General features: G+C 47.0%; 1 protein-coding gene across 5 annotated transcripts in view; it reads left to right on the top strand.

Annotated features, from left to right (window-relative positions):
• PANX1 (pannexin 1) overlaps nucleotides 1-27,073 on the top strand; it is a 56,297-nt gene that overhangs the window by 14,142 nt on the left and 15,082 nt on the right. For all 5 annotated transcript variants that reach the window (XR_009734460.1, XR_009734458.1, XR_009734459.1 and 2 more), the window contains exon 2: nucleotides 24,137-24,276. Coding sequence is in view for 2 of the 5 variants with exons in the window: in XM_061405952.1 (XP_061261936.1) it covers nucleotides 24,137-24,276 (140 nt within the window). In the remaining 3 variants the exon portion in view is untranslated. The remainder of the gene's footprint in view (nucleotides 1-24,136; nucleotides 24,277-27,073) is intronic.

The raw sequence follows: 27,073 nt of genomic DNA, 5'->3' as shown, positions 1-27,073 counted from the left end.
AAAGACCTGGATGCTGGGAAAGATTGAGGGCAGGAGGAGAAGGGGACGACAGAGGATGAGATGGTTGGATGGCATCACCAACTCAGTGGACATGGGTTTAGGTAGACTCCGGCAGTTGGTGATGGACAAGGAGGCCTGGTGTGCTGTGGTTCACGGGGTCGCAAAGAGTCAGACACGGCTGACCAACTGAACTGAACTGAAGTGAGTTCCAGAATAGAAAAATGATACACTTTGAACAGCTGAGGGGCTTCCCAGTTGGCACTGCTACTGCTAAGTCGCTTCAGTCGTGTCCGACTCTGTGCGACCCCATAGACGGCAGCCCATTAGGCTCCCCTGTCCCTGGGGTTCTCCAGGCAAGAACACTGGAGTGGGTTGCCATTTCCTTCTCCAATGCATGAAAGTGAAAAGTGAAAGAAGTCACTCAGTTGTGTCCGACCCTTTGCGACCCCATGGACTGCAGCCTACCAGGCTCCTCTGTCCGTGGGATTTTCCAGGCAAGAGTACTGGAGTGGGTGGCCACTGCACTAGTGGTAAAGAATTGAGACACAAGAGACATGGGTTCGATCCTAGGTTTGGAAGATCCCCTGGAGTAGGAAGTGGCATCTCACTCCAGGATTCTTGTCTGGAAAATTCCATGGACAGAGGAGCCTGGGCTACAGTCCAGGGGGCTGCAAAGAGTGGAGCACGACTGAGCACAGAAGAACTGAGGGAACCCCCTTCCAGCCCTCCTTGCTTACCAGAAAGGAGCAGCTGTGGATGTGTGAGTGACCAGAAGCCCTGCCGCCTTGACTCAGTTTCACCCCTTGTGACGTGAAGACGCTGGACTAAAATTAGCTGTTACACGCCCTCCGGTTCCCTTCTGGTTCTGGCACTAGAGTTCACGCCTCGTCTTACCATCTTACTCTTTCTCACCTTCTCACCTTGGTGTCCGTTCACTCACATCCTCCTTCACATGCCTCACTTACTCGCTGAGTGCTGCTCTGCATTTGGGACCTGTCAGTGAAGGAAGCAGACGTGTCCCGGCACTTGCAGCTTGGCAGAGAAGATGCTTTCCTAATAATTGCAGGCTTCTGGCTGTGATATGTGCTTTGGAACAAGTGCTGTTGGAGATGCGTCGCCCACCCACGGACATTGGAGAGGGCCTTCTAAGGAAGTGACATGTGGCCGAGACACGTGGCCGAGTTGTCGGTGAGTGCACGTGTGAAGCTTTGAGGGGAGAAAGGACATGGTTTCTTGGAGAATGGGAGAGGCTCAGTGTCCCTGGGGCCTGCTGAGTGGGAGGAAAGGGCGAGTGGTTGGTTAGAGAGGCAAGCAGGGCTCCTCGAGGACGGCCTCTTGGGATTTGGATTTTGGAGTTTATCCAGAGTGATTGGAGGGCTTTTTGTTATAAATGACATAGTCAGATATGCATTTGAAAATCTCACCCCAGATACTTTGTGGAGACTGGAATGGAGACATGGAGAGACTAGTCAGGGGCTGTAACGGTTAAGTTCAGGATCACTGACTGTGCCCTTGGAGGACGGGGATTGTCACATGTGTCTTGGACTCACTGTGAGGCTTCATGTAGGGGCACATGGGTCACCAACGTTTCTCAGGAGCCGTTGCTGGGAGCTCTGTGGGCACGCTGGACGCCTCTGGTTGTGCTGAGATGCTGAAGCTGGTTGGGGAAGGCCCCGAGTTGGCCACATTCAGAGGCTCTGCTCTGGGCTCCATGGTGTCTTTGAAGCCTGGCCCCAGGTGGGCCCCAGGAGCCTCTCCGACAGGAAGCTCTGTCTGCCGGGGCCTGGGAGATGCTGCAGCTCTGGGAGGCTCTGGCCTAGGTCCTGCAGGCGAACAGCTAGCAGGGCTGGGGTGCGGAGGGAAACGCTGCTTCTCGGCTCTGCACCAAGGCAGCTGCTCCCAATCTCTTCCCTCCCCTGCTGTCCTGAAGACCGGTATTAATAGCTGCTGTGCGTATACACACACACACACATATTAGTATTTTTATTTTTAATTTAGTTTTTAAATTTGGCTATGCCACCCGGCATGTGAGATCTTACTTCCCCAACCCAGGATTGAACTTGTGGCCCCTGCGTTGAAAGCGTGGAGTCTTTACTGGACCACGGGAAGTCTTAAGTGAAAGTGAAGTCGCTTAGTCATCTCCGACTCTTTGCAACCCCTTGGACTGTAGCCCACCAGGCTCCTCTGTCCATGGAATTTTCCAGGCAAGAGTACTGCAATGGGTTGCCATTTCCTTCTCCAGGGGATCTTCCCAACCCAGGAATTGAACCCTGGTCTCCCGCATTGCTGGCAGATGCCTTACCACCATTTGAGACACCAGGGAAGCTTTAAGACTTTACTTTTTCAGAACAGTGTTAGTTTTGCAGCGAAACTGAGGGGAATGTACAAAGATTTGCCATATACTCTCTGCCCCTACACGTGCACAACCTTCTCTGCTACCAACATTTCCCTCATAACACATTCTGTGGATTTGGAAAAATGTATAATATTGTATATCCATCATTATGGTATTACACGGAGTATTTTTTCACTGCCCTCAAATTCCTCTGTACTCTGCCTATTCAGCCTCTACCATATAACCCTTGGCAACTACTGACGTTTTTTTTTTAGAGTCCATAGTCTGGTCTTTTCCTCAGTGTCATAGACTTGGAATCACACAGTCTATGTAGCATGTTCAGACTGGCTTCTCTCACTCAGTGATATGCAGTCAGGGTTTCTCCATGTCTTCTCATGGCTTGATAACCATTTCTTTTTAACACTGAATAATATTCCATCATTTGGACATAGCACTGTTTATGCCATTACCTGCTGAAGGACATCTTAGTAGATTCTGAGTCTTGGCAGTTACGAACAAAGCTATAATGAACATCCACATGTGAATTTTTGTGTGGACATGAGTTTTCAGGTCCTTTGGGTAAATACCAAGGACCATGATTGCTATACAGTATGTTCAGCTTTGTGCAAAGCGGCCAAACTGCTTTCCAAAGTGATTGTCCTCTTCTGCATTCTGACCGGCACCGAACGAGAGTCCCTGTGGCGCCAGCCCTCACCAGTGTTCAGTGCTGTCTGTGCTCCAGACTGTGGCCATTCTAATGGTGTGCACTGGCATCTTGTCGTTTTAGTGTTTATTTCTCTGCTGACATATGATACGGAACATCGTATCATATGCTTATTTTCTATCTGCATATCTTCTTGGGGGAGGTGTCTGTTTAGGTCTTTAGCCCATTTTTTGAGTTGTTTCTTATTGTTGAGTTTTAAGAATTCTTTGTGTGTATATAAATATTTTAACTGAAGTACTATTTGGTTTATAGTGTGGTGTTTCTGGTGCATGGTAAAGTGATTCAGCCATATGTATATACATTTTTCAAATTCTTTTCCATTTTAGGTTATTATAAGATCTTGAATATACAGGAGGACCTTGTTGTTTACCTATTTTATATATAGTAGTTTATATGTAAAAGTGAAAGTCGCTCAGTTGTGTCCGACTCTTTGTAACCCCATGGACTATATAGTCCATGGAATTCTCCAGGCCAGGATACTGGAGTGGGTAGCCATTCCCTTCTTCCCTCATAGCTCAGTTGGTAAAGACTCCACCTGCAAGGGAGGAGACCCCGGTTAGATTCTGGGTTGGGAAGATCCGCTGGAGAAGGGATAGGCTACCCACTCCAGTATTCTTGGGCTTCCCTTGTGGCTCAGCTGGTAAAGAATCCGCCTGCAATGTGGGAGACCTGGGTTCGATCCCTGGGTTGGGAAGATGCCCTGGAGAAGGGAATGGCTACCCATTATAGTCTTCTGGCCTGGAGAATTCCATGGACTGTATAGTGCATAGTATTGTGAAGAGTCAGACATGACTGAGCAACTTTCACTGTCTCTCCAGGGGATCTTCCCAACCCTAATCTGCTCATCCCAAACTTCTGAATTTATCCTCCTCACCCCATCTTGACTTTTTCTTTGGTAACCATTAATTTGTTTTCTACATCTGTGAGTCTGTTTCTGTTTTGTAATTAAGTCACTTGTATCACTTTTTTATATTTCACACGGAAGTGTTATTATATGATATTAGTCTTTGTCTGACTGACTTCATTTTGTGTGATAATCTCTAGGTCCATCCATGTTGCTGCACATGACATTGTTTCATTCTTTTTATGGCTGAGCAGTGGTTCCTTGCATGTATATACACCACATCTTCCACATCTAAGGAATTCTTTGCGTGTGTTCAGTAGCAGTCCTTTATTACATGAAGCCATTGGGTATTGGCACCGCCTGTGTGCTAGGTCCATAAAGCGTGATATTTTTCTCAGCAGAAATTCTTCCAAAAAGTTCGTATTTTCATTTTGGGGAGACTTTGGAATATTGGTTAAGTTATGAGTTTGGAGATAGACTTCGTCGGTTCCAGTCCTGGCATATCACAGACACATTCACTGTGAGATGTTGGGCAAGTTACGTGATTTCTCTGTGTCCTGGTTTCCTCCTCAATAAATGGGGTAATACTAGCGAACCTGTCTCACAGGATGGTGAGAATTAAATGTTCACACATGGGCCCTAGAACCATGTCTGGGACATAATAACCATTCAGTCGCGGTTGGCTGCCCAGCGCCCTCCAGCACTGTATGACTGACAGATGAGGGCCTGCCGTCAGTAGGGGCCAGATTAACACACTCAGGGGTGCGCAGGGCAGGGCTGTAGCGCAGCTTTGATTCTGCAGCCTGAGTTTTCGGACATTGCTGTGTACTTTGCCGGAGCAGCACACTGAAAGCAGAGTGAGCTTGTACCCAGCACAGACGCTGCTAGTTTGTTCTGGATCTCGACCCTGTTCCCCACTCTTGGGACCATCTTCCCACTCCTGAGACCATCTTCCTCACCTCTTGCTGGGGAGGGTGCCTGTTCTGTTGAGTCACAATCAGCCCCATCCTCAATTTAGCCCTGCAGCTTCAGTGGGGCATCAAGACCATGGGTGTGTGAATGACAGCCCCAAGGATCTTGTTAATAAAACACAGCACACCTCCCACCACCCATCCTGCCAGACCTCCTGGTGATTATCATAGCATCAAGTCTAGACTTCCCAGCATGTCACCCCATGGTGTCCTTTATCTGATCCCCACCTGAACTCTGTTCCAGGCACAGTGGTCTGCTTCCCTTTGTAACATGTGCTGAACTTCAGAGACCAAGCCTGGGACTTCCCTGGTGGTCCGGTAGCTAAGACTTGGCTCCCAGCTTGGGGAGCCCGGGTTTGATCCCTGATCGGGGAGCTAGATCCCACATGCTGCAGCTGAGTTTGCATGCCACAACTGAAGATCCCGCGTGATGCAGCTAAGACCCCGTGCTGCCAAGTAAATAGATAAATAGATACTTTAAAATAAATAATCAAAGACTCTGATCCTTTCTCATGCTTTTTCGCAGCCTGGGTTTTCTCCTTTCCTCCCTTTGAGTATGATTATCTGCCATGGCTCAGCCTTCATGCAGTCTTTTTGTCTGTTAATCATTAGTGGTTCATATTCTTGGCCTCCTTCGCTGGACTATAGTCTCTTCAAGGACAGGGTCCATGCTTTCTTTGTCTCTGACTCCTCTGTGGTCCCATGCCCGATAAATGCTTTTGGGGTTGAGCTCAATACCATCGAGGTCTGAGTACCTTATGGAGCGCAGCTGTGCTCTGTTGTGCCAAAGAGAAACAGAAAGAACTGCCCTTGGGGAGAACAGGGTCCTTGGCACAAGGCTGCTGGCACGAAGACTCTGTGGCCTTAAATACCCAGCTCAGAGAAACTAAGATGTCTCTCTTCTTTTCGTTTTTTGGCTGCACCATGAGGCATGTGGGATCTCAGTTCCCCGACTAGGGATGGAGTCCGTGCCCCTGATTGGCAGCGTGGTTTCTTAACCATGGTACTGCCAGGGAAGTCCCTGTCTTTTCTGAGGTTCCTTGAGAAGAACATTTGCTGCTTCAGCATCTGCATCTGTCCATGAAATCCTCCATGGTCTGTTCAGAATGTCCTTGTGTCTGCAAAGAACTGGCCACCTCTTGACCCATTGTCTAAATTATGGTAGTAGTCTCTGTTCTTCTCATTTTCCTGGAGTCACTAATCGTTGATTTGTACCAAATTTAGACACTCAAGGCCTTCTCTGATACAGTAGGCTTGCTTTGTTGCAGAAACTATAAAATCTCGCTTTTAAAAGGCGTCTTTGAGGGAGGGCAGATACAAAAGGACTTAACAGAGTTGAGTCTAGTTTCAAGCCATGACCCCATTAGATCTCAGATCCCAGCTGTCCGAGGCATGCTTTCACAATGCATGTGCTCTAAGATTTATAGAAGATAAGCAAGTATACCAGTAAGGGCCGTGAAATTCAAGTAATTATAAAGGTACTGAAGAAAAGAATAAAGGATATGACATATAAATGACCCATACATCTTTGTATTTCCAGTGCTTACCGTGGTGCCTAGTACATAGAGATAAAAACAGCTACCATTTATTGAGTTCTTACTGTCTGCTTGCACTGTGGCATACATTTCATTTAATCCTTATAGGAATTCTGTGAGGTTTTGCAGATGAGAAAAATTAGGTTCAGAGAGGTCAAGTAATTTGCTAGCAAGTAAAGGAGAAAACCTAATGACTATTGGCTATAATGGGACCTTAAAGCCATATTCAGGAAATACTTTAGAACCTAATTTTTTCCCTTTAGACTGAAACCCCTTCTCCACACCTAAGTGGACTTCCGTGTTCACACAGTTTTGGCCTCTGTGTCAGTGAGGACCGGTTGTACAATAATTTTCTTCTAACCCTTTTTATACTTAAAAGGATCTATTAACTTGCCCCCTGGCCTTAAATGAGCTGTTCCTTAAATGTGTTTTCTTAAGGCCCCTTCCCCTGCTTTGGGGGCAGTATCCATTTATCTGGTTCATTTTGGCACGGTGTCTGGTATCCCCACTGCCCTCTTACAAGGCAAAAACCGAGCCCACGTTTCCTGTGGAGGAGGTGGGACCCAGCTGGGGCTGATGCAGCGATCCATGCCTGGCTCTTACATGTCCTTCCTGCTGTGATGTTCCTGGTGATGCAGTTTGTCTGATCTGGCCCTTCCCTCCCGCCGTGGGCCCAGCCTCCATCGCTAGCAGGGAACATCCTTTTCAGTTGGTCCCCTTCACCCTGCCAACAATCTTTCTGCCACAAATCGGACTCCACATGAAGTAGCATTAGGTACTTTGTGTTAGGTTTTCACACACCAGCCATTACTGTTCTTCGCCCTGTGGCTTTTTAAAAAAAATACTTATTTTTGGTCGCACTGACTGGGTCTTTGTTGCTGCCTGTGGGCTTTCTAGGTGCAGCAAGTGGGGCAACTCTTCGCTGCAGTGTGGGCTTTTCATTGTCATGTCCCTTCTTGTTGCAGAACACGGGCTCAGTAGTTGTGACACACAGCCTCAGTTGCTCCGCAGCTTGTGGAGTCTTCCCAGACCTTGGATCAAACCCGTGTCCCCTGCATTGCAGGCGGATTCCTGTCTACTGTGCCACCAGGAAGTCCGGTGCTGAACTTTTTGATGACACTTCCCTTTGTGAATGTGGGCCTGGAGCTCAGGACCAGGCTGATGGGGAGACTGAGGTGGGCCCTTTTTCTGCTCTTCCTGTGTTATTGGCTGGCCTTGCATCCCACAGCACCACTCCTTCTTCATTCCACCCGCATCTGCTGTCTCTTCCGTGATCACTGCTTCTCGGGGTGTCATCTCGTTGGGGAAAGAGGAGGGCCGTTCCCTGGAACCGACACAAGTGTTCTCTCTCTACGTCTGGAAGTTGTCTGACCTCTCTGAACTTTTTCCTCATCTGACAAATGAAACTAAATGATAACCAGATTCTTTTTTTCAATTGAGTGAGAGCGTCTAATTCCTATCTAATCATCCTATTTAGTAAATGACATTTGTTCCTCTCAGTGATTCTGTGATGGGAAGTAGCTTATATGGGATCAGACATAGGGAATACCAGCAAAGTATGTGAGTCGCATTGGTTCATATGCCATTTCTCCAGCACATGAATGATTTGTGCCACCAAGGAAGAAGACCGGGATGCAGTAAGCTTCAGAGGAGTATGGCACACACGATGCCTGTTCACCTCTCGCTCCCCTTGGCTCCATTTGGTCACATGTCCTGTTTTAGAAGTGTTCTCTGGTGGTTCTCTCTGGTCTTTTGATTTTGTACTTGGGTGCATAACTCAGCAGCCTTCCTTACACACCCCTTTATCACACTAGTGAATGTGTTTTTATCAGGATTGTTGCTGTTTGGTTACTGCTCTAGGTACAAAATCTGCGAAGAATTTGAGTGATGTGCCTCAATCCTGTATGTTTTATAATCTCTGTTATTTCAGTGATTTTGCAGAACACATTTTTTTAAATATACAAGTTGTTTTATGTTTGCATTGATTTCCCTTTTTACCTTCATCTACATTTTGTATTGATCATTTCATGGAAGCAAAACCTTTGGCCTGGACCAAGCTAGGACCTAGAGGTGATGGGAGGGACTTCAGGCAGGTGTCTGTTCACACTCTCTCACCTGGACTATTGCATTAGATCCCTGTCTGGTCTCTACTTCAGTTCTTGACCCCAAACGGCCAATTTTGACATATAATCCAAAGTGAAAATCAGATGTTGTTGCTTTAAAATTTCTTAAGTTATTTTCTGTGAATTATCAGTATGTTGATGTATTGGGGGGTAAGGGTCTAAATGAAAGAAAGCAGATACAAACATGGAATAGAGGAAAGCAAGGAAGGGCCTAGTGATGTTGGATCAGAATTAAAAATCTCAGCATAAACTCTTTCTCTCTCTTACACACATACTCACAAATCAGATTCTTAGCTAGGTCTCTTGTAAGGGCTTGGAAGCTATGATGTCCCAGGAGCAATGAGCATAGCAAGCGTCCAAATCTTGGTTTAAAATTTTATCACCTACTGAAAGGAATGGAGGGCTCCTTGGAGAAATGGCCAATTGCAGGGCTGGGGCAGGCAAAGCACAAGGTAAGCCCAGAACAGCTTGTGCCAGGGAGTGCAGAAGTGCTCAAAACCCCAGGGAACATGTTAGGTACAGGATCTAGTTTGGAACAATTTAAGCCTCAAAAGAAATAAAAGGGTCTTTTGGGCTCTATGGGAGAGGGTGAGGGTGGGATGATTTGGGAGAATGGCATTGAAACATGTTTAATATCATATGTGAAACGAATCACCAGTCCAGGTTCGATGCATGATACAGGATGCTCGGGGCTAGTGCATTGGGATGACCCAGAGGGATGGTATGGGGAGGGAGGTGGAAAGATCATTCAGGATGGGGAACACGTGTACACCCGTGGTGGATTCATGTTGATGTATGGCAAAACCAATACAATATTGTAAAGTAAGCCTCCAATTAAAATAAATAAATTTATATTAAAAAAGAAGAAATAAAAGTAATGGATTATAAAATATTGAAAAACAAGACTACATGAGTCTATGTTGATTATGTTGGTGCTTAAAAAATGAGGGAGGGGGAAAGGGGAAGCTCCTTTTTATAGTAAAATGCCACTAATAAATTAGAAGGAAGGATCAAGTTGAAAAACCTTCATGTTGCAGCCACAGTGGAAGTATTGGATTCACCACTGAGTAGAAGTTAGTTGGGGAATAGAATACTTACACAGTCTAGGAGCGTCCCCCATACATCACTTATTTCTCAGGGAAAAAGGCACTTTTACAGCAGAGCCCTGGAGGATGGCACCTTGACCAAGTGATTATCATAGGTGACATCACCTGTCATGGGGAAGCTGTGACAGGTATCTCCAGGAGTGTCCTGTGGAGGGCCCACAACCCTTTCATGGGATCCCTGCCAACAAACACAGATGAAGGCGTGTCGCACAGAACAGGGGGCCTGAGCTCTTGACACATGTTAGGGTCTTCATCAACAGAGGAGGGCTGTGGAACCAGGATAAAGTGGCTAGGGAGATGTGACATCTAAACGCACAGTGTATGGTGCAGGGTTGGACCCTGAGTGGAGGGAAAATTGCCATGAAGGATAGTTGTATTTGGCTTTCCTGCTGTTGTGTTTTCATTTAGTGATCGCACTGGGTAATGTTTTCATTTAGTGATCGCACTGGGTAATGTTTTCATTTAGTGATCGCACTGGGTAGTGTTCCAGGTGGCGCTAGTGGTAGAGAACCTGCCTGCAAGTGCAGGAGATGTAAGAGACGCTGGTTCCATCCCTGGGTTGGGAAGATCCCCTGGAGAAGGGCATGGCAGCCCACTCCAGTATTCTTTTCTTAGAGAAGCTCATGGACAGAGGAGCCTCGTGGGCTACACAGTCCATAGGGATGTAAAGAGTCAAACCTGACTGAAGCACCTTAGCACACACGGATGCACACAATGTAAGAGAATATCTTGTCTTTGAAGATATGCACTCTTCAGAGGAAAGGGTCATAATCTCAGCAACTTACTCTCAAGAGGTTCAGGGAAGAAAATGTACGTATTATACATATAAAGGGAGGGTGTGGCAGAATGTTGACAGTGTGATATATCAGTAATATTTTTTATGGTGATACTGTATTTTATAGGACTTCCCTGGTGGCTCAGACAGTAAAGTGTCTGCCTACAATGTGAGAGACCTGGGTTTGTTGCCTGGGTTGTACGCTGCTAAGTCGTTTCAGTTGTGTCCGACTCTTTGTGAGCCCTGAGACGGCAGCCACCAGGCTCCCCCGTCCCTGGGATTCTCCAGGCAAGAACACTGGAGTGGGTCGCCATTTCCTTCTCCTGGGTTGTATATGTGTTTGCAAATTTTACTTTTTCCCCCCAGTTTTATTGAGCTGTAATTGACATATAACATCGTATAGGTTTCAGGTATGCAGCACAATGAATTGATATATGCATGTATTGCAAAATGATCACGACAGTAAATTTTGCTAATATCATCATCTTACATAGTTATTTATTTCTCATGATGAGAATTTTGAAGATCTACTTGCTTAGCTTTCAAATATACAGTACGGTGTGGTTACCTGTAGTCACTGTATCATGCGTTACTTCCCAGAACGTGTATCTGGGTGTTTTTGCCTTTTGACCACCTTGGCGCATTTTCCTCATTCCCCTTGCCTGGCCTCCGTCAACTGCCACTCTGTTTTCTGTCTCAGGTGAGTTTCGTTTTATTAGATCAGACATGTTTGTCTTTCTCTAATTTATTTCACTTAACATAATGCCCTCAGGGCCCCTCCATGATGACACAAATGGCAGGATCTCCTTGTTTTTTTATAGCTGAATGTCATTGTAATATTCGTGTAACTTCTGCGTATCTGAAAAAATTCAAAATAAAATGTTTAATTTCTAAAAAAGATATGAAGTAGGTACTTCCCTGGTGGTCCACTGGTTAAGACTTTTCCCCTTCCAATGCAGGAGGGGAGGGTTCGATCTCTGGTCGGGGAACAAAAATCCCACATGCCTCACAGGCAAAAAGCAAAAAGCAGCATTGTAAGTTCAATAAAGACTTTAAAAATGATCCACAACACAATTTTTTTTTATTTTTTAACTTTACAATATTGTATTGGTTTTGCCATATATCAAAATGAATCCATCACAGGTATACACGCGCTCCCCATCCTGAGCCCTCCTCCCTCCTCCCTCCCCTTACCATCCTTCTGGGTCGTCCCAGTGCACCAGCCCCAAGCATCCAGTATTGTGCATCGAACCTGGACTGGCGACTGATTTCATATATGATACTATACATGTTTCAATGCCATTCTCCCAAATCATCCCACCCTCTCCCTCTCCCACAGAGTCCAAAAAACTGTTCTATACATCAGTGTCTCTTTTGCTGTCTCGTACACAGGGTTATTGTTACCATCTTTCTAAATTCCATGTATATGCATTAGTATACTGTATTGGTGTTTTTCTTTCTGGCTTACTTCACTCTGTATAATAGGTTCCAGTTTCATCCACTTCATTAGAATTGATTCAAATGTATTCTTTTTAATGGCTGAGTAATACTCCATTGTGTATATGTACCACAGCTTTCTTATCCATTCATCTGCTGATGGACATCTGTCCTGGCTGGACATGTCCTGGCTGTTATAAACAGTGCTGCGATGAACATTGGGGTACACGTGTCTCTTTCCCTTCTGGTTTCCTCGGTGTGTATGCCCAGCAGTGGGATTGCTGGATCATAAGGCAGGTGTATTTCCAGTTTTTTAAGGAATCTCCACACTGTTCTCCATAGTGGCTGTACTAGTTTGCATTCCCACCAACAGTGTAAGAGGGTTCCCTTTTCTCCACACCCTCTCCAGCATTTATTACTTGTAGACTTCTGGATAGCAGCCATTCCGACTGGCGTGAAATGGTACCTCATAGTGGTTTTGATTTGCATTTCTCTGATAATGAGTGATGTTGAGCATCTTTTCATGTGTTTGTTAGCCATCTGTGTGTCTTCTTTGGAGAAATGTCTATTTAGTTCTTTGGCCCATTTTTTGATTGGGTCATTTATTTTTCTGGAATTGAGCTGTAGGAGTTGCTTGTATATTTTTGAGATTAGTTGTTTGTCAGTTGCTTCATTTGCTATTATTTTCTCCCGTTCTGAAGGCTGCCTTTTCACCTTGCTTGTAGTTTCCTTTGTTGTGCAGAAGCTTTTAATTTTAATTAGGTCCCATTTGTTTATTTTTGCTTTTATTTCCAGTATTCTGGGAGGTGGGTCATAGAGGATCCTGCTGTGATATATGTCGGAAAGTGTTTTGCCTATGTTCTCCTCTAAGAGTTTTATAGTTTCTGGTCTTAGGTTTAGATCTTTAATCCATTTTGAGTTTATTTTTGTGTATGGCACAACACAAAGAATCTTAAAAAAAAAAAAAAAAGAAATGAGGTAAACGAAGCGAAATATCAGTATTGCTTTAAACCTCTAGGTATCTCTTATATTATTTTTTGTATATTTGAGCTAGTTAATCTCTATGATAAAAATTAAAAAAATAATATTTAAATACATTAAGTACTTTTTTTTCATCTTTACTAGAACATTTACTTGTCTACTCAAGGCTGTGGTTTTTCCAGTAGTCATGGATGGATGTGAGAGTTGGACTATAAAAAATGCTGAGTGCCGAAGAATTGATGCTTTTGAGCTGTGGTGTTGGAGAAGACTCTTGAGAGTCCCTTGGACTGCAAAGAGATCCAACCAGTCCATCTTAAAGATCAATCCTGGTGTTCATTGGAAGGATTGATGTTGAAGCTGAAACTCCAATACTTTGGCAACCTGATGTGAAGAGCTGACTCATTGAAAAAGACCCTGATGTTGGGAAAGACTGAGGGCAGGAGGAGAAGGGGACAATAGAGGATGAGATGGTTGGATGGCATCACCGACTCAATGGACATGGGTTTGGGTAAACTCCGAGGGTTGGTGATGGACAGGGAGGTCTGGCGTGCTGCGGTTCATGGGGTCGCAAAGAGTTGGAAATGACTGAGCGACTGAGCTGAACTAGAACATTAGTTCTTGTATCTTTTTTCACTGGTGCACACGTCATTGAAATTGTATTCACTGGACAGTCGTCAGGTTTTACATTGGATTGATGCAAGTTCTTCTGTGTGGTCTAGACGTTCTGGGTGTGCTCAGGGACTTGGTTCTCCACCACAGGAAAGCAGGCCCTCAAACCACTGCTTATTTGTCTAGTCTGTTCTTGCTGGTATAAATGCTGGCCTCATGGGTCCTTCAAGTTTCAGTCTTTGTCTGACTTCGGTCTCGCTTCTGCTCCTGCACTTAGCAGACTGTATAATATTATATTGTTCACAACATTTTTCTTGATTGGGTTAAAGGAGCCCTGCCGTTTTCACTGGAGGCTCGCCAACTTAATTGTATGGTTCCTTGGCTGTCCACTCTGTAGTCACAAATCCTGGACCATGTGGTCTGGGCTGTTATTCCCCTCTGTTAGGAGAGCATTGTACACTGATGGGCCTTTGTCTAATTTGGTAGACCCAGAAGCAGAAAACTATCAATGCAGAAATGCCATGCAGTTTATTCCTTGGATGGATAGTGAAATATCTAAACTCATTTAGAAAATAACATTTGATTATGTTAAGGGGCTTCCTAGGTGGCTCAGTGGAAAAGAATCCACCTTCAATGCAGGAGATGTAGGTTCAAACCCTGGGTTGGGAAGATTCCTTGGAGAAGGGAATGGCTACCCACACCAGTAGTCTTGCCTGGAGAATTCTATGGACAGAGGAGCCTGGTACGCTACAGTCCATGGGGTCATGAAAGAGTCAGACACATCTCAGTGATAAACAACAACAGCAACAGTCTTATCAAGGAGCAGGTGTTAGCCCTGGTTGGGTTCTCTGTAAAAGCCAGGCTTAGTTGTAGTTGTGGAAAGAAAAGAGAACTGGTGAATCAGTTTGGTTTAAAGGAAAATGAAACTGTCATTCCAATTCAGTATTTCTTTTCTTCCAGTTTGGATTACAAGAGAGTACTTACATTTTTGCACTATTTTAAAATTCCTGTGCCAGTGTCAGTTCCTGCAAAGCAAAAGGCAGAAATGAATCATGTGGGACTTGTAGAATTCATTTATTTGCTTCTGTTTGAGGCTAGAGTTGGGTTTGGGGTGAAGTTGGCTGGAGAGGTTAAAGGGGAGGCTGCTGCTGCTGCTAAGTCGCTTCAGTCGTGTCCGACTCTGTGCAACCCCATAGACGGAAGCCCACCAGGCTCCCCTGTCCCTGGGATTCTCCAGGCAAGAACACTGGAGTGGGTTGCCATTTCCTTCTCCAGTGCATGGAAGTGAAAAGTGAAAGTGAAGTTGCTCAGTCATGTCCGACTCTTCACGACCCCATGGACTGCAGCCTACCAGGCTCCTCCGCCCATGGGATTTTCCAGGCAAGAGTACTGGAGTGGGTTACCATTGCCTTCTCCGTAAAGGGGAGGAATTTGGTTCTTTTTTAGAGAGACGAATAATCCTGAGATTCTTGGAATTTTACTTTCTTTTATCATGGTTGGATCTCTTAGTTTTTGGCAAGAAAGGATCCTTTGGGGCAGACTTCCTTTGGTTTTATGTTGGTGTCAAGGGTACTGAAACCAATTTAGACCTGTTTCATTCTTAGGAGTGCTTGTTACTATTTCCTGTTTATTTTTCAGTGCTGACCACTGCCCATCTCTTTCTCTACCACACAACCAGGGTCCATTTCTACATGGTTATTCTCATTGAACCTGAGAGTTTATAATAGAATTGTTTCCTTTTTTTGGCAACCTTAAAATATAGCAAGAACTTTCAAGTCCAGTCAGTGCCTCACAGGTTGTATTATGACGTACCTGGACTCCGTGTGTGTGTGTGTGTGTGTGTGTGTATGTGAGAGAGAGAGAGATTGATGTGTGTATGTATATAATTTACATTAAAGTCAGTTAGAACTGGTTTTTTTTGTTTTGCAAAATTAAAACACTTTGCAAACTTTTAAAGAACTATATCAAAGTAATGTGTGTAGTTGATATCATTAAAGTCTGTTTTCCTTTTCTGCTTCCCAGGACAGCAAACCCAGCACTTACTCTTTTCTTCAAAGAAAGTCTCCTGTCTCCCTGCCTCTGTTTTGACCTTCTCTGACTCATGTTTCTTCAATAACCTGTGCTTTTTGCCTTTTCTTTCTCATGTTTGGAAGATAAAGATGGAAACCCCATTGATATGCGAGCTCTACAGCCCACTAGTTGTGAGATCTCAGGGCTCAATTTTCCTGATCCTTAAAATAGGGTCAAAGTCCTCAGCACGGGAAGCGTTCCCTTCCTTGCTTTTTGCTGCCGCTGAGTCTCCTCACTGTGCTGGTGACCAGCTTAGAGTCTCTTCTGTTTGCAAGTTCCTCTAAAGTCCTCCCAGGCAGTTAGCTAGCTCTTTCCCTTGGTGCTTTGTTAACCTGTGGTTTTGGTGAGTTTCATCGACTTTTCAGGAAGCTCAGTTCTTGTGTCACTGTCAGTTGCATGTAGCCTTTAAATGGGGAAGCAACGTAGAAGAATTCCCACACAGCACCTGGGGAGGGAGGGTGGATGTGTCTTTGTCAGAAGATGCTGAGGGCTTTCCCAGGACTCCCAGCCCTTCAGATGCTAGCAATGAGAAGAATGGAAACAAAGCTTATCAAGAAAAAGAGGGACAGTGAAGTCCCACCTCTGAGGGGGGTGGACCTGTTACAGAGCAAGCTGCACTGGTCTGTTGCTCACTGGCGATGGTCCTACAGAGAAGCTGTGCGGGCTGGCCCGCCTCCCTGCTCCCGTCCTGGCTCCCCTCGGGCTGGGAAGCCCTCTGGTTGTGCAGCGGCTGAGTCTGCAGCTCAGAAACAAACCTTGGCTGGGCTGCCTCAGGGAGAAGGCATGAGCTGCGCCTTGGGCTCCAGTCAGGGGTCTGGGATGTGGGCCGGGGATGGCGTGATGCGGGTCTCTTGTTAGCAGATGCTGAACCTGCCGCCACGGGGCCCGGGAGGGAATATTTCCTGCCTGTGACCTTTCATCCTCTCTGGCCAGACTCAGATGGAAAGCCCACAGCTGTGTGCACTCTCAGCCGGATGGACATGGTGGTGTTGTTCCTGGTGTAAACTGGACACGCATTTCTTGATTTCCGTACAGTTGTGAAAGACAGTGCAGATCTCACGAAGCTACCCCCTAGAATCAGAGTGTCTTCATTCAGCCAGTGTGTGGCAAAGTGAGGCAGGCAGAGCACAGGACCCAGGCTGGAGGGCCACTGCCGGTCAGGGACTCTGTTTCCTCAGCTGTGAGAGTTTCTTACCATTAATTGAGATACTATTTATCATAGTACTTGGGAACATCTTGGGCCTTCCCAGGAGGCTCAGTGGTAAAGTCTCCACCTGCGAGTGCAGGAGATGTGGGTTCAATTCCTGGGCCAGGGAGATCCCCTGGATACGGAAATGGCACCCCACTTCAGTATTCTTGCCTGGGAAACCCCATGGACAGAGGACCCTGACGTGCTGCGAGTTCATGGGGTAGCAAAAGAGTCAGACATGATTTAGCGACTAAACAACAATGACAGAAGCACCCAGATAGGTATTGTTTATTCCTACGGGGTGCTGTATGAAGCTGAGAGAGAGGGAGAGAGGAAAGAGAGAGTGTGTGTCTGTGTGGGTGTTCTGTGTGTGTGACTGTGTTCACCCTGCCAGCCAAGAGCTGAGATATTACTAGAGGGGATAATGCATGAGTATTTATACAGCCTGGTTGAAGGTGATTATCTGCATATTTCTGATGGCTTTAAAGGGCTCCAGGAGCTCAGTGGGGACAAAGCTTTATGGAGAGGGTGAGCTGGTCTTTAAAAGATGGACGTGGAGGGGCACTGACTTTAACAGGAACTAGAGAGAGGGCCCCTGGGTGGAGGGAATGGTGTGATGAAAGGCAAAGATTTAGGAGCAAATGGGGCCTGTACATGTCATGGCAGCAATGGGTTGGGTTGAAGCATCAGTTTGGATTTGTCCTCTGGGTGGTTGGGAACCAGTGAAAAACACTGAGCTGAAGGAGTGTCAAGATGACAACTGAGCTCGAGGGCAAATGATCTGGCAGCAGTTTGCAAAGGTGGGGTAGAGAGAGACCAGAAGCTGTCTTAACTGAAGACTGCTAGGAAAATACATAAAAGACTTGTTCACCTCCCAACAGTATTATTTTTTCCAGTTTTATTGAGTTATAATTAACTGTATAAGTTAAAGGTGTACGGTGTAATGATTTGACTTACATACATCATGAAATGATTATCACAGTAAGTTTAATGAACATCTATGGTCTCATAAAGATGCAAAATAAAATAAAATTTTCCTTGTGATAAGAACTCTCGAGATTTGCTCTCTCAACTGCTTTCATGTATGACATGCAGCAGTGTTAAGTGTGTGTGTAGTTATGGTTATGGCCCTAACCCTCATAGTTGGAAGTTTGTGCATTTGACTGCCTCCATCCAATCCCCTGTCCCCCACCCCTGACTCCTGGAACTGCACATCTGACCCCTTTTTCTATATGAGTTTGTTGCTTTGTGTGCTTGTTTTTGAAGTATAATTGATCTGCAACACTGTTAGTTCCTGTTGCACAACATAGTGATTTGATATTTCTTCCCTTACAAAATGATCATCCCCCAATATTAGTTTGAAGAGTAAATAAGACAGAAGACGTGGAGTTCCATTTGAAGATGAATCAGGATGGGCCAGGACCAAACATCCTAGCCCCATGGCAACAGTTGAGCATCCCAACACGGTGATTTAGGCCAGGCAGACGGCCCTGGGTGAAGGTGTAGGACTGCACAGCCCTGCTTGGATAGGATCCCGCACCCTCTGGCTTTGCCCCTCTCTTTCTCCTGCCTTTCACCCCCAGTTTGGCTCTTTTCCTTGTCTGGCTCTTGATTTCCTTTGTTTCCTGTTTCTGACTTGGGAATATCCAGTACCTGGGTCTCGATTTGTTCCTTTCCCTGGGTTTGACCCTGACCATTCCTAGGAAAAAGCTCTGCCCTCTCTGGTCAGTTGGAGTGTCCGCGTGTTCAAACCTGCCCCCTCCCTGTTTCCCCTGCTGTGCCAGAGGCCTGGCTCCCAGGACTGCCTCTAGCTTGGCCTCCTTGGAGGGACTGGTCTCCGCCCTGCCCCATCACTCAGTCATGTCTGACTCTTTGTGACTCTATGGACCATAGCCTGCCGGGCTCCTCTATCCATGGGAATTCTCCAGGCAAGAATACTGGAGTGGTTTGCCATGCCCTCTTCCAGGGGATCTTCCCAACCCAGGGATTGAACCAGGGTCTCCCGCATTGCAGGTGGATTCTTTACCAGCTGAGCTACCAGGGAAGTCCAAGGAATGGTCTAGATAGGAGCATTTTAAAAGCCTAAGAGTTGAGTACAGATTCAAGTTCTGGCACCCCCATTGACTTCACAGATTTCATTGGGTGGGGGATTGCTGAACTACTTTGAGCTTCAGTTTATTCCAGAGTAAAATGAAGATAAGGTCTCTCTATCCCTTTTCCACATTTCGTTGTGAGGTTTATATGAGGTGATGATTTAAAGATGGCATGGTGTCCTGTGAGTATCAGTAGTCTTTTTCTTCTGATCTTCCATTTCAGGGGAAGAACATTTGAACATACTTGTACTTATGAGCGGGAAGGATTGAAGGCAAAAAGAGAAAGGGGCAGCAGAGGATGAAATGGTTAGATGGCTTCACTGACTCAATGGACATGAATTTGAGCAAACTCTGGGAGATAGTGGAGGACAGAGGATCCTGGCGTGCTGTAGTCCATGGGGTCACAAAGAGTCGGACAGGAGTTAGAGACTGAACAGCAATACTTATGATGCTTCCCTGGTGGCTCAGTGGTAAAGAATCCACCTGTCAATACAGGAGACATGGGTTTAATCCTTGGGTTGGGAAGATCTGCTGGAGAAGGAAATGGCGACCCACTCTAGTATTCTTGCCTTGTAAATCCCATTGTTGACTGAAAAATATTAGTCACAGTCTGTAAATAGAGAGTTATTTTATTCCAGGAGGCAGCATCTCAGTAGCTCTGAGAAAATTGCTCTGAGGAGGCAGGAGAGGAGGTCAGGCTATATATAGGTTTGCAACTAGGGGAGCAGGCAATCTATACATCAAAGATTATTGTTAAGTGGAGAGGAAAACTAGATATTAAGGGATTTAGCGTTCTTCTGTGTCTGAGAAGATGCAAGCTTCTGGGCTCGCTGAATTCATTCCTTTTATATGCCCCTTAGCTATCTGGGGCCAATCCTATTCTTTTTTTAATTTTTATTTTCTTATTTTTTTATGTTTTTATGTTTTTATTTTTTAACTTTACAATATTGTATTGGTTTTGCCATATATCAAAATGAATCCACCACAGGTATACATGTGTTCCCCATCCTGAACCCTCCTCCCTCCTCCCTCCCCGTACCATCCCTCTGGGTCGTCCCAGTGCACCAGCCCCAAGCATCCAGTATTGTGCATCGAACCTGGACTGGCGACTCGTTTCATATATGATATTATACATGTTTCAATGCCATTCTCCCAAATCATCCCACCCTCTCCCTCTCCCACAGAGTCCAAAAGACTGTTCTATACATCAGTGTCTCTTTTGCTGTCTCATATACAGGGTTATTATTACCATCTTTCTAAATTCCATGTATATGCATTAGTATACTGTATTGGTGTTTTTCTTTCTGGCTTACTTCACTCTGTATAATAGGCTCCAGTTTCATCCACCTCATTAGAACTGATTCAAATGTATTCTTTTTAATGGCTGAGTAATACTCCATTGTGTATATGTACCACAGCTTTCTTATCCATTCATCTGCTGATGGACATCTAGGTTGCTTCCATGTCCTGGCTATTATAAACAGTGCTGCGATGAACATTGGGGTACACGTGTCTCTTTCCCTTCTGGTTTCCTCGGTGTGTATGCCCAGCAGTGGGATTGCTGGATCATAAGGCAGGTGTATTTCCAGTTTTTTAAGGAATCTCCACACTGTTCTCCATAGTGGCTGTACTAGTTTGCATTCCCAGCAACAGTGTAAGAGGGTTCCCTTTTCTCCACACCCTCTCCAGCATTTATTGCTTGTAGACTTTTGGATCGCAGCCATTCTGACTGGCATGAAATGGTACCTCATAGTGGTTTTGATTTGCATTTCTCTGATAATGAGTGATGTTGAGCATCTTTTCATGTGTTTGTTAGCCATCTGTATGTCTTCTTTGGAGAAATGTCTATTTAGTTCTTTGGCCCATTTTTTGATTGGGTCATTTATTTTTCTGGAATTGAGCTGTAGGAGTTGCTTGTATATTTTTGAGATTAGTTGTTTGTCAGTTGCTTCATTTGCTATTATTTTCTCCCAATCTGAAGGCTGTCTTTTCACCTTGCTTATAGTTTCTTTTGTTGTGCAGATCCTATTCTTTTTTTTTAATTTCTCATCCCTTTCCCCTTGCGCTCCTCCCCCCCAGCTCTAGTGGGTGGCAGCGTCTGCTGGAGCACAGGCGCTGTGTTACCTTTTGGGAGCTCTAGTTCACGTTTGGAGGCTTGAAGTCACTGATGGCTGTCACGTCCTTGTTTGGCCGGAGACACTCCATTTCCCACCGTGGAGTGGGGAGCCCGGTGGGCTACAGTCCTTGGGGTCGCAGAAGAGGCAGACATGACTGAGCAACTAAACAACAGCAGCAACATGCTTACGACTGTAAGAACATAACTGTGAGCTCAGCACGTCCCCAGCTCCATCTGTAGACTCGGTTTCCTTTCTTCCTCTTTTCTGCCAAAGCTTGCAAAAGGTTTGGTGTGAAAAGTTTAGTTATTTATGCTCCAGTGCTTTCCACCTCTGCCCTGGGGGAGGCCCCTGAGGTTCCAGGACAACCCACAGCATTTTCCTTTGGAAAGATTACTACATGTTGGCTCCATGCACCATGAGGACTGGTATCTACAGGAACTTCTGGGCCAGACAGGTTTCCATGAAATCCTAGCAGCATGGTCCATTTTCACGAGAATGTGTTTGAACAGATTCTGCCAAGCAAGCAAAGTGCCTGAAACCATTTATAACCCAGGGCCTGTCTGTCTCATTGTAGTCTCATTGTATCTGCAGATTTATGTAAGCCTTGGTGTCTGGGATCTTGTTGGAAGCATTTGACAAAGGAATACTGATGCAGGAGCAAAGCGAGGTTAGCCTGGGGGCCTGTTCTGTTCTGAGCCCTCTCTTGTTGATAGAATGTAAGAACTCAGGTTTAACGGGGTCAGAGTTGGAAGGGACCTTGACATGTCTTTCCCACCCCCAGCTTATGTGTAAGCCATTCCTGGTTGGCAAGAACTTATGCTATTAGAGGACATTTTCAGATGGTGTGTGACTTTTCACAGTGATCTCCAAGGGCTCTTGCTGAGAAGTCCTTCTTTGACCTCTTTGAGCAAATGAAGAAGGGGGTTGCAGCCCCTTTGCCCCAGGAATCTGCTCTGCAGCCAGCATGGCCACCCTCACTGCCTTCTCCTGCCACGTGTGTGAAGGCCAGCTCCTCCCCAGAGGCTTCCCTGCTGGCTCCTGCAATGCAGGAGACCCAGGTTCAGTCCCTGCGTCGGGAAGATCCCCTGGATGAGGGCCTCCCCGTGGGTCGGGCATGCAGCCCATTCCCAGTATCCCGGGACATCTCCTGGACAGAGGAGCCTTGCGGGCTGCACTCCGTGGGGTCACAGAGTCAGACACAACAGCGAGTAACTCTTTACTCCCGAGGACGGTGACCGTTTGCGGGTGTTTGTGTCCCTCATAAAGGGACCGGGGATGTCCAGCCTGTGTCTTCCTGTGGTCCTGTGCTTTCTGCAAGGTGGGGAGGGAGAAGATGGGCACCCCTCTCCCGTCTTTAAAGCTGTAATGCAACCTGCTGGCCACTTTGTACAGGAAGAGGTAGCGCACAGTGTTCGACTATCGGGGACCAGGTCCTCTTCTCAGAATGCAGACTCTAATGTCGGTCTCATTCGGACGTCCCAGGAGTTGTAAGTCAGTGGCGAGGTCCCTGGCTGTGTGACGGCAGGTTTACCTGCAGCGTTGTCAGAGCCGTGTGGCGGGGAGGGGGAGCCTCTGCCCCCAGGGCTGGTGCCTGTGGCGCTGCTGGGCGCGCCGCGGAGGCTCAGCGCCAGCCCTCTGCCTGCTGCCGAGGAGGGGAGAGCGGTGTCAGCCCTGCACCCAAAGCTTCATTGGCCTGTTTTCCACGGTGGCCCCTGTGAGTCAGGAGGAGTCTGCTGCTGCTCCTGCTGATGCTGCTAAATTGCTTCAGTCGTGTTCGACTCTGTGTGACCCCATAGACGGCAACCCACCAGTCTCCCCTGTCCCTGGGATTCTCCAGGCAAGAACATTGGAGTGGGTTACCATTTCCTTCTCCAGTGCATGAAAGTGAAAAGTGAAAGTGAAGTTGCTCAGTCGTGTCCGACTCTTAGCGACCCCATGGACTGCAGCCCACCAGGCTTCTCTGTCCATGGGATTTTCCAGGCAAGAGTGGGGTGGAGTGGGGTGCCATTGCCTTCCCCGAGGAGGACTCTACCAGGCAGTAAGTGACGACAGCATTTATGTGGAGACGCGGGCCTCTGCTTGCAGAGGAGAGAACGAGGTCCGGAGCCCCTCACAGAAGAGCAGCAAGTTATGAGAGTCCGCACCCTGAGCCCCACTCCCTGCCTGCGGGTTGGCACTTGAGAGCATCTGCCTTCTGAACATACACCACTTGGGCTGTAATTCTGGCCTCAACCTTCTTTTTGCTTAGAGGAGATGGAAAACTCGATTTTCCGTCCAGGGATGTATTACCAAATGTTGCACCAACTTTCTCTTCCTCAGGCTGAACGTTCACTGTTTCTTTGTTGTAAAAAGGACTCCTTTTCCTGTTCAATTTTCTGTACTGAGTTCTCCTCCTTCCCCATTCCCCACCCTTCACGGACTAAGTTGCTTCAGTCGTATCCGACTCTGCAACCCCATGGACTGTAGCCCGCCAGGCTCCTCTGTCCATGGGGTGCTCCAGGCAGGAATACTGGAGTGGGTTTCGTGCCCTTCTCTAGGGGATCTTTCCACCCCAGGGACTGAATCCCCGTCTCTACATCTCCTGCATTCGGCAGGCGGGTTCTTCACCACTAGTACCACCTGGGACCGTCCCCACCCCCACCAGTCCTTACCCGAAACTAAACCAACTCTGCCTGTGTCCTTAATGCATGTTTGGCTCTGCTTCCTTTCCTGCTCACTTTTCCTTCTTGAAAAATTCTCTCTGATGGCCGGGTGGGCTCTCTAGTTGCAGTGTGTGGGCCTCCCACTGTGGTGGCTCCACTTCTGTGGAGCACAGGCTCTAGGCTCCATGCGCTTCAGTAGTGGCAGCGCCTGGGCTTAGCTGCTCCATGGCCTGTGCAGCAGGGATCGAACCTGTGTCTCCTTCATTGGCAGGAGGCTTCTCAGCCACTGGACCACCAGGGAAGTCCTCACTTTTCCTTTTTATGATGGTGTCTTTTCTTTCAAGAGTTCTTCCTCAACTGAGCCCAAGCTGCTGTCACGTCCAGCCCTGGCCAGAAAGCTCACAAAAGTCAGCTTTACCACGGACTCGGGTGTTTGGTTTCGGTGCTGGCCTCGCTCCTATCGCGGTGTTTGGTGACTTAGTAAACACTTGCAACCCTGAGGCTGGCGGGGAGGGGTGGTGCGGCAGGAAGGGTCCACACACCTGCACTCACACTGACTTGAAACACTCTGTTCTTGCTTCTTAGGTACCCAGATAAGCTGCTTCTCCCCCAGTTCTTTCTCGTGGCGTCAGGCTTCCTTTGTGGACTCTTATTGCTGGGCGGCCGTCCAGCAGAAGGACTCCTTGCAGGGCGATTCTGGAAACCTTCCGTTGTGTCTGCATAAGGTAATGGGGGATATTGCAGATCTCACGTCTTTGCTTTGCCTGCATGGGAACTGAGGTCCAGAGTGGCAGCGCCAGTCCACAGCTGCCTGTGGCCAACCAGGGCTGTAACTCACATCTTAAAGCCATAGCATGTTCAAATCGGAAGGAACCTCTAAGATGACTGGATCCAGCGCCTTCCTTTAGCAGATGGGAAACTGAGGCCCTCTGATTTTAGCTCTGTAGTGGTTGGCACCTCATGTGTCTCAGTCACCTTTCTATCCTTGATGCCCAGGGATTTCTGAACCATAGGAGGCTCTCAGGCCATTTTTCATGCCTCAAGGAGCTTTGTTAAGAGAACAGCAGAGCTGGGACTCAGAGCTTCCACCAGCTCCTATCCCACCACATGCAGGACCTCTTGGAAAAAGTAAGGACAAGCCTAGAGGTCAGTAGCTTCCAGTTTGTGTGTTACTCCACCATCAAGAAGCCCAGGAATGAATTCATTTGGGGGTGTTGGTTGCAGCACAGCTTTTGGCATACACGCCTTTGCTTTCTGATGGGTCCACGTGCTGCAGGGAAGGGGAGATTGCTGCCTGGGAGATAGCAGTGTCCTGTAGAGAAGAGGAGCAGGCCAGGAGCCTGCCGGGGGAGCGCAGGGGCAGGGCACACAGTGGCTTTGCAGTGTGGGGCTTGGGCCAGAGCCCCCAGGTTTGTGCAGGAGAATGTTCTCTGCATAATGAAATGGCTCCACTGGGTCTTCTCTGTGCTTGTGAAAGTGGGACTTTGTTTCAACTTGTCATTATGTCAACCACTGGTCTTTTTGTCCATCATGAAAATAAGTAGAATGGGTATCTTGGGACTTCTCATCCACCAAGGAAATCATGGTATGTTAGCTGCTAAAAAGCCAGAGGCCAACATTTGAGGCTCTCCTGCCTTGAGCACATAGCATCCTTCTTTTTTAAAAAAGAACAATGTAAATCATTTGCTGTGACTCAGACTTGTCCCCTTATGTCTGTGTATCAGGTGCCATTTGGCACAATGATGCTCTCCACTGACTCCCTTCTTCTTTGGGGTTGGGCTTTCTCTTTGACTTTCTGCCTTGGCGTTGATTGGGTCCTCATCAACTTTGCATGCCTTAGTAGCCAGGACAGCAGATAATAAGGATCTTCTGCATGGATGGGCACAGTTCTAGAAACTGAATGTCTTTGTTTGCACATCTAAATGCATGCTCTTGTAGTTTGGTGGTGGTTTAGTTGCCATGTCATGTCTGACTCTCATGACCCCGTGAACTCTAGCCCACCAGCCTCTTCTATCCATGGGATTTCCCAGGCAAGAATACTAGAGTGGTTGCCATTTCTTTCTTCAGGATTATCTTCCTGACCCAGGGATCGAACCCACATCTCCTGCATTGGCAGACAGATTCTTTAATATTGAGCCATCAGGGAAGCTCTCCTGTGGTAGTTTAAGTCCATTTATTTTAATGGTCTTCTGAGAATGGGAAGTTGTGATCAGTGGCTGGGCTGGGCGCTGATAGATCCACAGAAGAAGAATGTATATTCTAGGATTGTCCAGTGTAGGAGGTGGCAGGGATATTAGAGACTGTGAAACTTCTAGAGCAGGAAGACGTTCAAAGATTCTGATCCAGATGCATTTTACATGTGAGGCTAAGGGCATCTTGGGAGGTCACGCCCAGGAGTCACAGAACTAGTTGCTGGCTGTAAGGTGAAAATCAGGTCTCTAGGCTCCTTTTGCCTCTGCAGGGTTGGGGAAGTCTTTTGGAATGGTGTGGGTAGCCAAGCTGTAAGTTTTTGATGTTAGTGAAAGATGGAGCTCTTTTTCTGGTGATGGTAGTCTGGCTTGTTTTGGTAGAAGTTTGGCTGAAACTCTGAGCAGAGGTCTTTCCAGATTCACAGTACTGGAGACAGAAAATTGAACAGGCCAAGTTGGAAGGACCCTGGTCAATGCCCTAGGCTTGAAAGGCCATTGCTGAGGAGTGAGGGGTAATGCAGAGTTCATCAAGCCCTCATAGGGTCTGGAACCTTGGTTCGAAGCATTTTAGCACCAATTAAATGAAGGGAATTTGGGATTGTCAGTGTTGCTAGTCTACTGCCAGTTAGAAGCAAAATTAAGGCAGTCCTCACTGGAGGAAGTCGCTTTATCCAGAACCTCAGACCCTTGCTCCGGTTTTTGCATGTGGTGTTCAGCACTCAATCAGAAATAACCAGAGTACAGGAGAAATCCCAGAACTAGAAAGAGACCCTCAGACCATGAGAGCGCCCTCAGCCCCTAGCCCAGCGTCCCCCTGCAGCACCAACCCCCTCCTTTTGGTGAATGGAGGAGCCCCTTCTCCTGACCAAAGCCAGACCCGCATGTGACCCACCTGTGTTCTGGATCCCCCTCCCAGGTTATATGGACACTTCTCCCCATCTTTCTTGTCTACATCCTCAGCCCTTCCCTTCCCAAGGGCTGTCTTCCCAGTGATGTTTTAGTGAGTCCACCTCTGTAATGCGTGGTCTTGTCGAGGTCCCCTCCGCCCTCGTTGCTGAGTTACTTCTCTTGGGGGCACGTGCTGCTTGGCTTCTCTGGCATCCAGCCCTGTGGGCCACGCCCTCCTGTGGGTGCTGTCTTATCTCTTGGGGCAGTGTCGCCCTTTGCCCGTCCCTGAGAAGCTGGGGTTCTCTCCCAGGGCACCCCCTCGGCACCCCTCCTGGAACCATCCCAGGCCCCGGTTCCTCTTACCTCCCGTGGGTCGTTGACTCTCACATCTATACCCCAGCCTGGCCTTCTCTCCTGAGCTCCAGATCCGCACGACCCGCTGAAC

Source organism: Bos javanicus, chromosome 29 (assembly GCF_032452875.1).
Source record: "Bos javanicus breed banteng chromosome 29, ARS-OSU_banteng_1.0, whole genome shotgun sequence".
In the NCBI taxonomy this organism is placed as follows: Eukaryota; Metazoa; Chordata; class Mammalia; order Artiodactyla; family Bovidae; genus Bos; species Bos javanicus.
This window is presented reverse-complemented; position numbering and strand designations above follow the sequence as displayed.